The 12,541-nt window shown below is 51.4% G+C and overlaps 1 protein-coding gene across 9 annotated transcripts in view; it reads right to left on the bottom strand.

Moving 5' to 3' along the window:
• The window catches only part of PLEKHA6 (pleckstrin homology domain containing A6), a 57,732-nt gene that overhangs the window by 36,130 nt on the left and 9,061 nt on the right, over positions 1–12,541 (bottom strand). For all 9 annotated transcript variants that reach the window (XM_059996207.1, XM_059996203.1, XM_059996195.1 and 6 more), the window contains exons 2-5: positions 8,515–8,595; positions 7,735–7,849; positions 2,179–2,283; positions 1,435–1,507 (exon numbers count right to left, since the gene is read on the bottom strand). In XM_059996207.1, coding sequence (XP_059852190.1) covers positions 1,435–1,507; positions 2,179–2,283; positions 7,735–7,836 — 280 coding nt within the window. In that variant the 5' untranslated portion in view covers positions 7,837–7,849; positions 8,515–8,595. The remainder of the gene's footprint in view (positions 1–1,434; positions 1,508–2,178; positions 2,284–7,734; positions 7,850–8,514; positions 8,596–12,541) is intronic.

The following is a 12,541-nucleotide window of genomic DNA, read 5'->3' as shown; positions in this document are numbered from 1 at the left end:
ACGAGCTCCCCTTCTCCCCTTACTCGTCACTTGCACAAGGTCCAGTTTCCTGGACAGACCTCGGCATGGTACCCAGAGGATGGACTAAGCTAAAGGGACAGGAAGGCTGGGAGCCCAGAGCTTCTTCAGGAAGGCAGAGGCCATCATCCGCAGGAGGAGGTGGGCCCCCTGCCTGGCTGAGTCCAGGCCAGTGTCTAGGGGTCTCCTGAGAGCACCTCTCAGTGCATAGTGACCCTCCATCTCCATGCCGCTTGAGTTCAGAGCTTCTTAATGTTCTCCCCTCACACCAGGCCCAGAGTGTCTTCCCTGCAGAGACCCTGGTTTTCCCTCCAGCTTCTGTTATACTCTGGCTCCTGTGCGGCCCTACATCCCGGGGCCCAGCCTGAGCAGATTCTTCTCCCTCAATCTTGGGGTTTCCTCTGTGACTAGACCCTGGACGTGCATCCCCTTCCTGATCTCTCTCCTTGGGATTCAGGCGCCTCAGGGCACAGGAACAGCAGTGTTCTAAGGGGGGGTGGGGGGGGTGGTCACTAGGTACAACCTTTGTTTGCCAAAGTTAATGATTCAGTGAATTGCTCCCAGGAGACCTGGAGAAATCAGAGATCTGCCATTCCCAGGGCATGGAGGAAAAGGAAACAGCCACTCTTGCTGCTAGATCATTTTATCCTCTCCTCAGCGCCCAGGCCTCGTTGCACGGCATCAGTGTGACAGAACCGTCACTGTCATCAACCCTCACTAGTTCCTCCCTGCCCTCCTTGACATATTGTTGCTGTACATACTTTAAAAATAACTTCCTAGAGGCTGCTGCACCAAAGTTATAAGAGTTTTGCCCTCCTTTCTGTGGGGGAGGAAAGGGAGTGAGTGTTGGGGTGGGCAAAGGGGGCAGAAGCTGGGGGATAATCATTTACTCCACATTCATTGAGCACCTACTATGTGCCAGGTGCTGTTTTCAGTGCTGTGGATACAGCAGTGAACAAAACTGACCCCAAAATCCTGCCTACACAGATCGGATCATACATTCCAGTGGGATGGGGGAAGCTCAACATACAAGGTCCAATTAGCAGGTGACCTGCTAGTGATGACCAGGGACCCTCGTCTTCTTCCTCCTTTTCTTTTCCCACCCACGCCCTCCCCCGGACTTCACCCTCTGTCATCTGACTGTCTTGTTCATCCACCACACCACCCACCAGGGCTTAGAACTCTGCCTGAAATCTCGTAGGCACTCAGTAAATATTGCCGAATGTGAAATGAGTGAGTGAATGCGAGCTTTGTCTTTATCCCCTGTCACGTGCCACTGGTGCCGGAGACCACAGGAGGGATACGTGCCCCCCCACCCCCAACATCCATCAGAAACCGAGCCCTGTGACAGGGCAGAATGAGAAAGAGGGGGCCCTGGCTTCCCACAGCCCCTGCCAGTGCCAGGCGCAAGCTCACCTTTATAGTAGAAGAGGCAGCGATCCACCAGGACGAACCAGCGCTTATTCCACTGCTTAACCCCGGAGCTGGCCTGCAGGAGAAGTGGGGAATAGACAGGATAGTCTGTGACCTGGGCCTGGGGAGGTGGGTGTGTGCAGTGGAAAGAGTGCTGCACTCATTATAAGGACATCCTGCCTCTGTTTGCAGCTCTGCGACTAACAAGTGGCAGCAACCCCCAAGGGCCCTCAGGGGCAGGGAGTGACATTACATTATTGCCTGTGACCTTCCACTTCTGTCATTCTGGGCCTCAGTGTCTCCCCCAGGAAAGATAAACAGTGCAGCGATGAGCCAGAAAGAGTGAGCAGAAGGTCCGGCAGGGATAATGGCCAGGTCAACGAGGAGAACTGGACCCCTAGACTTAGAGGAGACATCCCCCTCCCTTCATAGCAAGAGGGCCCTGCTGACTGAGCCACTGGGTTGCTCTGATAGGGTTGATGACAGCATATTTCAAAGTCACTGCATCTGCCCATCAGGAGACCTGGCTGAATTCCCAAATATAACACTAATTTCTCTGTGAGACTTTGGGAAGATACTCAACCTCTCTGAGCCTTTATTAAATTAGGAGATTTCGCAGAGATATACCAAAATAGGACCTGGAGGGACATAGCAAAATATACATGGGCTGTTATAACTACAGAGGACTTACAGCACTGTGAGGAGAAAGCAGGGATGCAGTGGGCAGAATGGAATAGGAGGCCTCACCTGCTTGAAAAGCCAGCCTGCCTTGGTGACAGGAGCACTGGGGTTCCGCTTCATGGAGTGCGAGCGCTTGCCGAAAGCGATGGCCTTGCGGGGCGTCCGGGTGGCCTAGGGATGCAGAGAGCAGCCAGCTTAACTCTTCCTCTCCTCCTTCCTGCTCCACCCGCAAGGGGAGCTGCCCTTGGTGGGAGCTATCCCTCTCCAGGGCCCTGGGGGCCCTCATGTTAAGAGGCCCAGGTGAGAAGCTTGGATCTCTTACTAACTCAAGGGCACGGCCTTTCAATTCTTTGCTCTTTTTCTTATCTCTAAAATGGGGTTCAAAATTATAGTCCTACCTGTCTCACAGTGATGTGTGTTTTTTGCTTTTTCTTAAGGAGAAAATAAGATTTTTCATTTCACTCCTGGCCTATCCTTCTCTACTGGCCTTACTCCTTACCTCTTTCATAATGCTTTCTCAGACCCATTCAACTTCAAGTAAATTCCCTATGTCATCATCTTCTCCAAGCCCAATTCATTATTTTCTTTTTTGCTTTTTTATAAGTGTATTTATTTAATTTATTTATTTTTGGTTGTGTTGGGTCTTCACTGCAGGGTGCAGGCTTCTCAGTGCAGTGGCTTCTCCTGTTGTGGAGCACAGGCTCCAGGCGTGCATCAGTAGTTGTGGCACATGGGCTCAGTAGTTGTGGCTCGCGGGCTCTAGAGCGCAGGCTCAGGAGTTGTGGAGCAGGGACTTAGGTGCTCCGCAGCACGTGGGATCTTCCCGGACCAGGGCTCGAATCCGTGTCCCCTGCATTTGGCAGGCGGATTCTTAATCACTGTGCCACCAGGGAAGCCCCCTATTCATTCTTGAATGTCCAGCACACCACAGAGCAGGGAGGATGTATGGGTGTTCTCCTAGCTCCTTATTGCCACTGGGACTTCCCCACATTCTGGCAACAATCTCTCTTTCTCGAAGTATCAGTGATCTTTCACTGTTTAGCCCTTCTCACCACTATCAGCTTCTAGCTTCTTTTTTCAGAGTCTAAGGATTTTTTTTTTTTTTTTTTTTTTTTTTTGCGGTACGCGGGCCTCTCACTGTTGTGGCCTCTCCTGTTGCAGAGCACAGGCTCCGGACTCGCAGGCTTAGCGGCCACGGCTCACGGGCCAAGCCACCCCGCGGCACGTGGGATCTTCCCAGACCGGGGCACGAACCCGTGTCCCCTGCATCGGCAGGCGGACTCTCAACCACTGCGCCACCAGGGAAGCCCGAGTCTAAGGATTTTGATATCAGTCTTCCTCTCCATTCTAAATCTTGCCATCACTGTGGACAATTTCATTGTTCCACAGTGAGAGGGAGGATGACCCATCCAGTGGCCTAACTTTAAACTACCTTGATGTCCTCAAGTCCAAAATCCTCCACTTCCAGCCCAGCCACTCACTCCCATGGCAACACCTTAGACTTGGTCAGCTCCCAAGCCCCTGTCAATTCTCATATCCCTATCTTCTGCGCACAGCATCCCATCCTCTGGGCTGTCTCACTCCATCCCTAAACGACACCAGCTTTTCTACTCCATTGAGATCCCCAACTCCTCAATACTTGCCTTTTTTTCCTGGATCCATGAGCTACCTCCTGGTGTTAGTTGTTTCCCTACAAATAGGCCCCCTAGTGGAATAGATGAACCGCACTGTCCAACACCAACACCCTATCCAGTGCCTTTCCACTTGATCTTCTCTGAAACTCTAAATCCCCGATTAATCAAATTAGTCACCCTCCCTGCACTCACAGCCAGACTACAGTGCTGCTGGAGAACAATCACACCACAGTACAGATGAGGCCACCGTGGCCCCTCAGTCCCCGGCGCTCCGCTGCACACCCTCACCTCTCTCCCGAGCCCAGCGACCTGCCCGCCGCTGCCTTCCCCGCAGTGGCTTGGATCCGCCCCCACAGAGAAAATTGAGGTTGTCAGACACGCGCTTCCTCAATTTCACACCCTTTTACCCAGAAAATTACTGCCCTTACCACTCTCCTTGTCTCTTTCCCTTCAATGTCAGAAGAAGAGGCGTTTTCCTCCTTTCCAAGGCTATCGGGCCCAGCCTGCTGTCTCCTCTGAGACTTGCTTCATTGATAACCTCTCAAATCTGTCTTCATGTTTTCCTCCTCCACTGGCTGCTTCTCCTAAGCAAACATGCTCAGCTCTCTTCATCTTAAAGCATCCCTCTGTCTGTCTGTCTCTCTCTCACTGTCTGTCTCTGTCTCTCTCAGTCGTTCTCTCTCCTCCTTCTCACTGTCCCTCATGCACTCACACACACCTGACGGCCCCCTCCACCCTCCACCAGCTGTCCCCGTCAGGTAACACCTTCCCTCCCTTCCCTCTCTTTCTCCTCAGAGGTAGGCTGCTGGGAAGAGTCCTGACTTCCTCTCCTGCCTTTACTCCTAAACCTCCTCCACTCTTTTCAGAAATGGTCCCTGCAATGTCAACTCAGGCCACTCAGTCCCTGACATTCTTAAGCACCGATAATGTGAACCTTTCTGTCCTTCCCGGAACTCTTCTTTTGGTTTCTGGGGCTCTATTCCTTACTCTTCGATATTTGCATCTGTGGCCAGTCCTTCTCAATCTCCACCTCCACTCTAAGTGTTGACAGACCTCAAACTTACGCTTTTAGTCTCGTCATACATTGTGCCTATGTAATGACATCCATACCCATTGCCTCAGCTGCCAGCAATATGCTGAAAACTCCCTAATCTATATCTAGATTCATTTGCTAGAATGAATCTAGATATAGATTCATTTGTCCCAGTCCATTTGCGCACTAGTTGTCCAACTAGCATTAAATAAGCGCAGAACCAAACTCATCCTCTTTCTAACCAACTGGTTCTTCCGTAGTTCTCATCTCAGTGACTGGGCCACAATCTACCCAGTGGCCCAAACCAGAACTCTGAACAAGCTCACACCATCCCCTCCTCCCTCCATTCCTCCACACCACCATTTACGCAGGGCTGACAAGTCTGTCTTCTTAATGGATCTCAAGCCTGTCCTTTCTTCTCCAATGCCGCTGTTGGTGCCTCACGGGTTGTCATCTCTTCTGCTTAAAATTTCTCACTACCTCTCGTCACTTAGGAGAGAATTCCAATCCTCAGCCCAGCACACAAGGACAGGTCTACAAGATCTGGCTGGGCCACCACCCACTTTCTGCCACTCCACCGGAAAGGCACCACCGCTGGTCATGCCAAACTCCGAGTGGTTCTCTCCCATCTCCCTAGGGCTTTGCTCACCATGGGAGGCAGGGGAACCCCACTTCCCTTGTCCACTACCAAATCCCAACTCAGTCCCCGAAACCCCCCTGTTCTCCCAGAGTAGTTGTTGCTCCCTCTTCTCAGAAACTTCCCATAGTCTAGAATCTGTCGCACTGCAACAGAACTGTGGACTTTCTGTCTCCCGTACGAGACTGGGAGCTCTTTGTAGGGAGAAATTTTGTTTTGTTCATCTCTTTATCACCAGAGCCTAGCAAGGTGTCCAGCTATCAATAAGCATTTAGTAAATACTTGTAGAAGGAAGGAAAGAAGAAACTGGGGTTTATCATAAAGTACCTCCCAAACTGGAAAATGAAATTACTTTCTGTACTTTACTTGTAAAAACCCACATATAATGGCGGAGATCAGCCATCTGAAGCAGGCATCCACCACCCTCAGAATATGTAAATCCTAAAATCTTTCCCTTTTCTCTCAGTCCGTCATCTGTCATAGTTTCACCTGCTCTCTGCAGCCTAAAAGCTGCTCCCTGCCACTTCAGCCATTCCCCTGCCAACCCCTCAGTAATACTCTAGCCTCCTTATCTTTCTGCCACAGCTTCCCAGCAACCCTCAACCTTAGGTCAATGCAACCATCTGCCAGGCCATAGCATTGCTGGAGAAAAACCACACACACCTGTGGATCAGAGCCACACAGATTCAGTCTATGACCTCAGATGACCCTTCAGTATTATTGGGCAATATTCCAAATGTTCCTTGTTGACCACTGACCCTTGGGCTTATTCTGAAGCCCCCCACCCCCCAATGCCTCTCTATCAACCCCACTCTTCTCAGCAGAAAACCCTACCTCCTACTTCCCTGTAAAAGTTGAAAACAACAGGTGGGAGCGTCTTGAACTTCCTAGCCCCACCGCCACGTTTCACGTACCTATCTTACACAGCCTCAGGAAGAGGGCTCCTCCCCTATCCAGGCTGACAGCACCTTTGCACCTGACTCCTGTCTCTACACAAACATGATTCATTGGCGATGCCCTTTCTCCTGAAACTACCTACTGGGTCATTCCCCTCCTACCCTTAACACTTTGAAACAAAACAAAATAAACAAAGAAAACCTCCCTGCATCTTGCATATCTCCTAGCTGCTACCCTCCACACCTCATTTCCCTTCACGGTCAAGTTTCTTTAAAAAATTTTTTTTGAAATATTTCAAACATTTCAGAAAAGAAGGGACTAAATCACCACTGCATGTTGTTTTCTTTCCCTAATAAAACATAACAAATAGAGCTGAAACTCCCTTTGAACCCCCTCCCCAATCTCATTACCTTTTCTTCCTTCCTAGAGGTGACCACTGACCACAAATTAGTATGCCTGTCCATGGTTATATGTCTGTACTGCAAGCTTATCTATAAAAACGCTGAATTACTTTTCATGTTTGTACATTTTACATAAATGATACCATGTTTTTCATATCCTACAACTTGCTTTTTCCTCAGCATTATGTTGTTAAGGTTCATCCTTGTTATACAGCTCGCTCCAGTCCATTTTTAATTTTTGGAGAGTCCTCCATTGTATGACTACACTCCCATTTACTATCTAGTTTCTTTCTTTCTTTCTTTTTTTTTTTTTTTTACGCGCAGCCCTATCTAGTTTCATAGAAGAGCAGTTTTCTACTCTTCAGTGTCCTGTATCCGCCCTCCCATCTCCTCTTAAGCCCTCTCCAGCTTGTCTTTGTCTTCTGTGCTCCTCACGCCACTGAACTGCTCTTATCAGGGTCTCCAATTACCACGATGTTGCTAAACCCCATGGATACTTTTAGCCCTTATCTTACTGGACCTCTTTGCAACATTCTTCTCTGATTACTTCCTCCTGATGGTCTCTTCCTTCCTACTCCTTTCTGAGCACCCAATTGCCATTCTTCATGAGTTATTCTTCTTTCGCTGTCCCCCTAGATCAGTGGTTCTCAGTGAGGGTGGGGCAATTTTGTCCCACAGGGGGCATTTGACAATGTCTGGAGACATTTTTGGTTGTCACAGGGTGGGGGCTACTGGCATCTAGTGGGTAGAGGCCAGGGCTGCTGCTCAACATGCTACAGAGAAAGAATGGTCCCACACTACAAAGAATTATCCAGCCCCCAATGCTAATAGTGCTAAGGCTGAGAACCCCTGGTCTAGATGTTGGTCTTCTGTATGGTTCTGGTCTGAGCCCTCTTTCCTCCCCACTCTCCACTTCCTGCATCACGTCACCTGCTCTTTGGAACCTGCAGAAAAAAGTAAGCAGCCTAATACGTTTCCTAGGATTCCTCCCCAGCAGCTTGCGTGGGGGACCGGACTTACCCGGACACTGGGCCGCTCTGGAGGGACCTCGGACACCATGTTGTGGTTGGATAGGTCACTGTTGGCGGTAGTTGGGCGTTTCCCACCTGTTTTATTGGACATGTCCAAGGTCGATCTGATTTCAAGTTGACCAAAAAAGAAGTGACTAGTGAGACCAAGAGACAATGGGTGCCACCCATCCCTTTTCCCAACCCTGCCCTTCACCGTTCCAGCATTCAGCACAAATTAGGTCCCCTCAGTGCTCCCGAGGGGTCCTCTCAGCGGCTGCCGCTGCTTTTCTGAGATTATATGCCAGTAACCCTGGACAGTCTCCTCTTTTTTTCCTGCAAATTTATCTTAAAATCCTAGACCCTAGGACTCTGGAACTCGGCCTGTGAGAGTCATTTAATTATCTTTTTTTCCTTTCATTTACTGAGCCAACATCAGAGGAATTAGCATTTGGCTCTCGTGGTCATAGCGGATTCCCTCACTGCTCTCCTCAGAGGCCCCTGGTGATTGATATGCCAGCCTCAGACATGTCTCACTCCTTTAGCTCGGCCCATGGGATGCACTAACCTGGGACCTGCAAGATTCCAGAAAAAGTGGTTGAGGGTATCAAGTCAGATGGGTCTCAGGAGTTTCCAGTCCTCAGAACTGAGGTGAGCGACCCTAAACCTCTCCTGCTCTCCTTTCTGACCCCCACTCTGTCCGCTGCCCTTCCTCTTCCTAGCTACACAGAGGCAGCGGGATGATGGTGGTTAAGGACAGAAAGGCCAAACAGCAAGTAAGGGGTAAACGTACATTTTCAAGTCAAACTTTTTGTTTTCCTCTGGGACCTGGCCGGTCAGTGGGTGTAGAAATGTGTTCCGTCTTTCATTATGGCTGTGGAGGCAAAAGAGAGAGAGAAGCTGTGGTCAAGATGAAGAAGGCAGAGACACAGGCTAAAGGGTGGACAGGCCCTAGGCAGTGACAGGGATGGCGACCACACAGGAGCTCGTTGCTCTGTCCTCCAGTGGGACCGTAAGCCGCAAGACAGAGGGCTGGGCTGTAGAAGGTCATTTGGGGAGGGGAGGGGAGGGGAGGGGAGGGGAGGGGGCAGGAAGATGTCTTTCTGACAGTGTTAATTACTTACTAGAGATCCCCAGGCTGGAAAGAAACCCCACTTAACCCTTTCAGTGGCCATCCTGGGCATGTATGTGGGGGGCGGGGAGGGGCTCCAATAGTCAAGACTTGGTGTTTGGCTGGTTTCCTCCCAGGGACAACTCCTGCCAGGGCTCCACATAAAAACCGCTCACTCATTATTTGCTAAAAGATTTCTCTTGCAACCTTGGACTCCTTCCTCTCCTGCTCTATCTCTTTCTTCAAATGAAATGAGACATCCAGAAATTCCATCCTTGAGCTTGGGCTGGGCTCCACTCACACCCCAAGTCCAGGGCCTCCCCGTCTAGGGGCTACCTGACTAGCCGACACCTCAGGAGCTGTCCAGCATGGAGGTGAGTGCTGGCTCTCAGTCAGATCTAATTAAGGGATGCTGTGGCCGGGGAGGGTAGTGCGGACAGCCTGCCAGGAAGCAGGGGCGAACATGGGCCAGGGCCGGGGTCTGTGCAGAGGCAGATGGGAGGCTCCCTTGGGAGCTGTGGCTCTTCTGGCTGGCTGGCTTCCACGCTAGCTCCCGGTGGCTCTGCAGGGAGGTAAGGGAGAAGGGCAGCGGACAGAGCTTAGGGAGGGGCTGGTGCAGAGGGTCTAAGCCATACATGGCAGCAGTTTGAGATGATTTCTGAAAGCAGAGGGCCACCTGGCAAGAAAGCTGTGGGAGATTCAAGCGTGCAGCCAGCGGGGGGCTGGAACAATTTTAAGGTCCTCTTCACCTACCCCTCTTGGGAGATACTGTGAGAGCCCAGAGCATGCTCAGTCCACCCCCAGAAGCTGGTGCCTGCACAGAGCCTACCAAGGCTGCACGGCGGCTGGTGGGTCTTAGTACCAGGCCACCACGCACGCCCACAGCAAAGGGCCAGCGCTCTGCTTGGCAAGTGGCAGGTTAGCTAGCACCAGGGGAAAACAGTGTGGTCCCTTCAGCTGCATGAGAGAAGTAAAACAACCTTTTGGAGAGCACCCTTCCATCGCCAAGGACGCTTCCCAGCCCTTAAGATGTCTGCTGAAGCTAAAGATCATATCGGAGGGTATTTTTTCAGCTTCCAAACCAGTCATGTTCAGATCGAATCCAAAGACATGTGGGAGACAGAAGCCCAGTGGGCAGTGGCCACAGCCTCTGTGGAAATCTGGTTTTGCAGCCAGGACCCTAAATCTGGCCAGTGTCTATTCGGCCTGGGTTCTAACTCTAGCACATTGATAACCCGCTCCCTGCTTCTCAAACTCTACTCCTCCCTTCTTCCCAGGTCCAATAAGGATGCTCTCCTCAACTTAACCCCAGGGGATCTTTGCAAGGAACAGTAGCCGTTTCCAGTCACCCTCATCCCTGGCTCTGCCTCATCTAGGGGTGGGGGCAGGCAGTCTGTGACAGCTAAGATTTCTGAGGCACCAAGGTCTCTGCTGTTTCCCAGTGGCACAGATCACCTGCCCCCCGACACCCCTCCACCCATTCCGTCCCCTTCGGCCCATTCTGCTGTACACAATCCCTGTGCCAGCTCGGCTGGAACCTTTCCTGCAGGCACTGGTACAGATGGATTGATGGACGGAGAGACAGACACACACAGAGGCACACACACAGTCTGCTGTCAGCTGGTACAAGTCTTTCAGAGGACACCAAATTTCTTCCTGCCCCAGACTCTCCTACCCAGTAACCCCTACAAATGATGTCCTCGCTCCATCCCGGCGCTACCAATTTCAAAACAGCTTCCCCTTCACAAGCACTGCAATGCAGCAACCATTGACCTAACGGCTCTCCCTTCTCCAGGTCACACGGGGCAGGCCCCTCACTCTGCCGCCCCCGGATCCAGTGACCTGCCCACTCAGCTCTCACTTCACTTGACTCACAGCCCACTGAAGAAATCCCTACCTGACCCGTCGATCAGCTCGAAACTTCAACATCTTTTAGGCAGCTTTGTCCCCTGTTTGGCAGCCTCAGAGAACCCACCAGCCACCCTGCTCGTACCATCCCTCTGAGAAGTAAGTCCTCCGGTCTGGCTCGCCGTGCCGTGGCTGAGCTCCAGGTGCACGTGGCAGCGGCAGGCGCTGCTCTTTCCCCTCCTCCTGGCTCCAGCACCAGGAAGGGGGAGGGCCCCTTGGTGGTAGGGGTGCCCAGGTGCCCTAGGGGGCCTGCAGCTTCCCAGCATTCAGACAGAACGCTGCCCGGCAGAGTGCCAGAGGCAGAATAAGTGAGCAGGGGATGACATCTTCTCAGTTCAGGTGCCCAAGGAGAAAATGCAAAAATGGAGAGACGGAGTACACGGAGCAGGTGTACAACTTCCAGGTAGTCTGACCTCACCGAGCTAAGGACACAGAGTAGCTGGGCAGACGGAGGAGTCTGGGGCTGTATTCCCATCTGCACGGCAGAAACCCATGCCAGCCCAACCTGCAGGAAGACAGCCCTCCCTGCCTCCCCTCGCCCAGAACACAGGCCCTTGGGCTGAAATCCACTTGCTTCAGAGAGACCCTTCCGACCCAGTGGGCCCAAGGGTTAAATGAGCCTCCAGATTCACGTGCTGCTATTGTCGTTGCTGCCGATGCTGGGAAGCTCTCTCTCCTCCCAGCCTGCCCAGCCTTCTGTACGGACAGGAGCATCATGAACACGAAGCTTGTCTGCAGCACCCCCCTACACACTCCCTTTAGACACAGCCCCAGGTTGCTTGCCCTCCTCTTGGGGTGGCCCAGCAGATGAAGGGCAAGTGAAGCACATGGGCGTGGGTGTCACGGAGCCAGAGCTGGTGGCGAGGACTGGCTTCTCTGCTCGGGTGAAATGGAAGAAAAGCTTCTTCCCAAATCTTAGGAGGAAGAGGGTAGCAAATGAGGCTCAGACGGGGTCACCATGTGTTTATTTCTGTAAATCTGCCCAGCTGCAATGTAATAAATTCCAGCTGGAAACTGTCAGATCTGCTCGGGGCAGGGAGGTTTGCATCGTTGTTAGCTACTCTGAACTCTCCAGAGATCCAAGATGGTCACATCTCTCCTTTTCCTAACGTCCTCTGTGTCTTAGGGCCCTCCACGCAAGGGGCTTCTGAAGGTCATCTCTTCCAAGCCCCTGCCTCCAGGCAAGCCTGCTCTCCAATCAGTCTCAGTAAGTGCCTTGTTTGTTTGTGAAGGGTTCCAGGAAAGGAAGCTCCGGACCCACTGTTATCTTATACTGCCTAGATGTTCTTTTCTGATATCAAATTTCAGTTCCTCTGGCTTTTGATATCATTCCATTTTTATCTTTGGATGACAGAATCCTTTCTGACCAATGTGGTTCCTTTCAGCAGCACCAGGCATTCTGGTGACATCATAGTCTGTTGTTATGGCAATTTTGTGATGTCAACAGACACTGAAAGGGAGGAGCTAATCTAATTTTTTGGATTGAGGACAGAACTCAGTCAGAGAACAAAGCAATCAGTGAATGGAAAAGGACAACATAATGATTTAACCCGTGATGAGTCAAGCTGGGTGGATATAGCTGGGGTCAACAGCTGCTGATACTTAAGCAACTAATCCTAAATCCAAAGGTCAATATATTCAGCCATTTAGTGGTACATCTGCAAATGCTTTATCCTGATGACAAGTGGCTTCACTTTCCAGATCCCACCTCTCCAGTCCCTAATCCAGTTACTGGAGCCCTGCTGTGGTTATGGAGAGCTGGGCCCTCTCCTGATGCCCGCTTGGGGTCTCTGCCTGTGCA

This window comes from Delphinus delphis, chromosome 1 (genome assembly GCF_949987515.2).
Source record: "Delphinus delphis chromosome 1, mDelDel1.2, whole genome shotgun sequence".
Taxonomy (NCBI): domain Eukaryota; kingdom Metazoa; phylum Chordata; class Mammalia; order Artiodactyla; family Delphinidae; genus Delphinus; species Delphinus delphis.
Note: the sequence above shows the minus strand (reverse complement) of the source record. Positions and strands in the feature narration are given on the sequence as shown.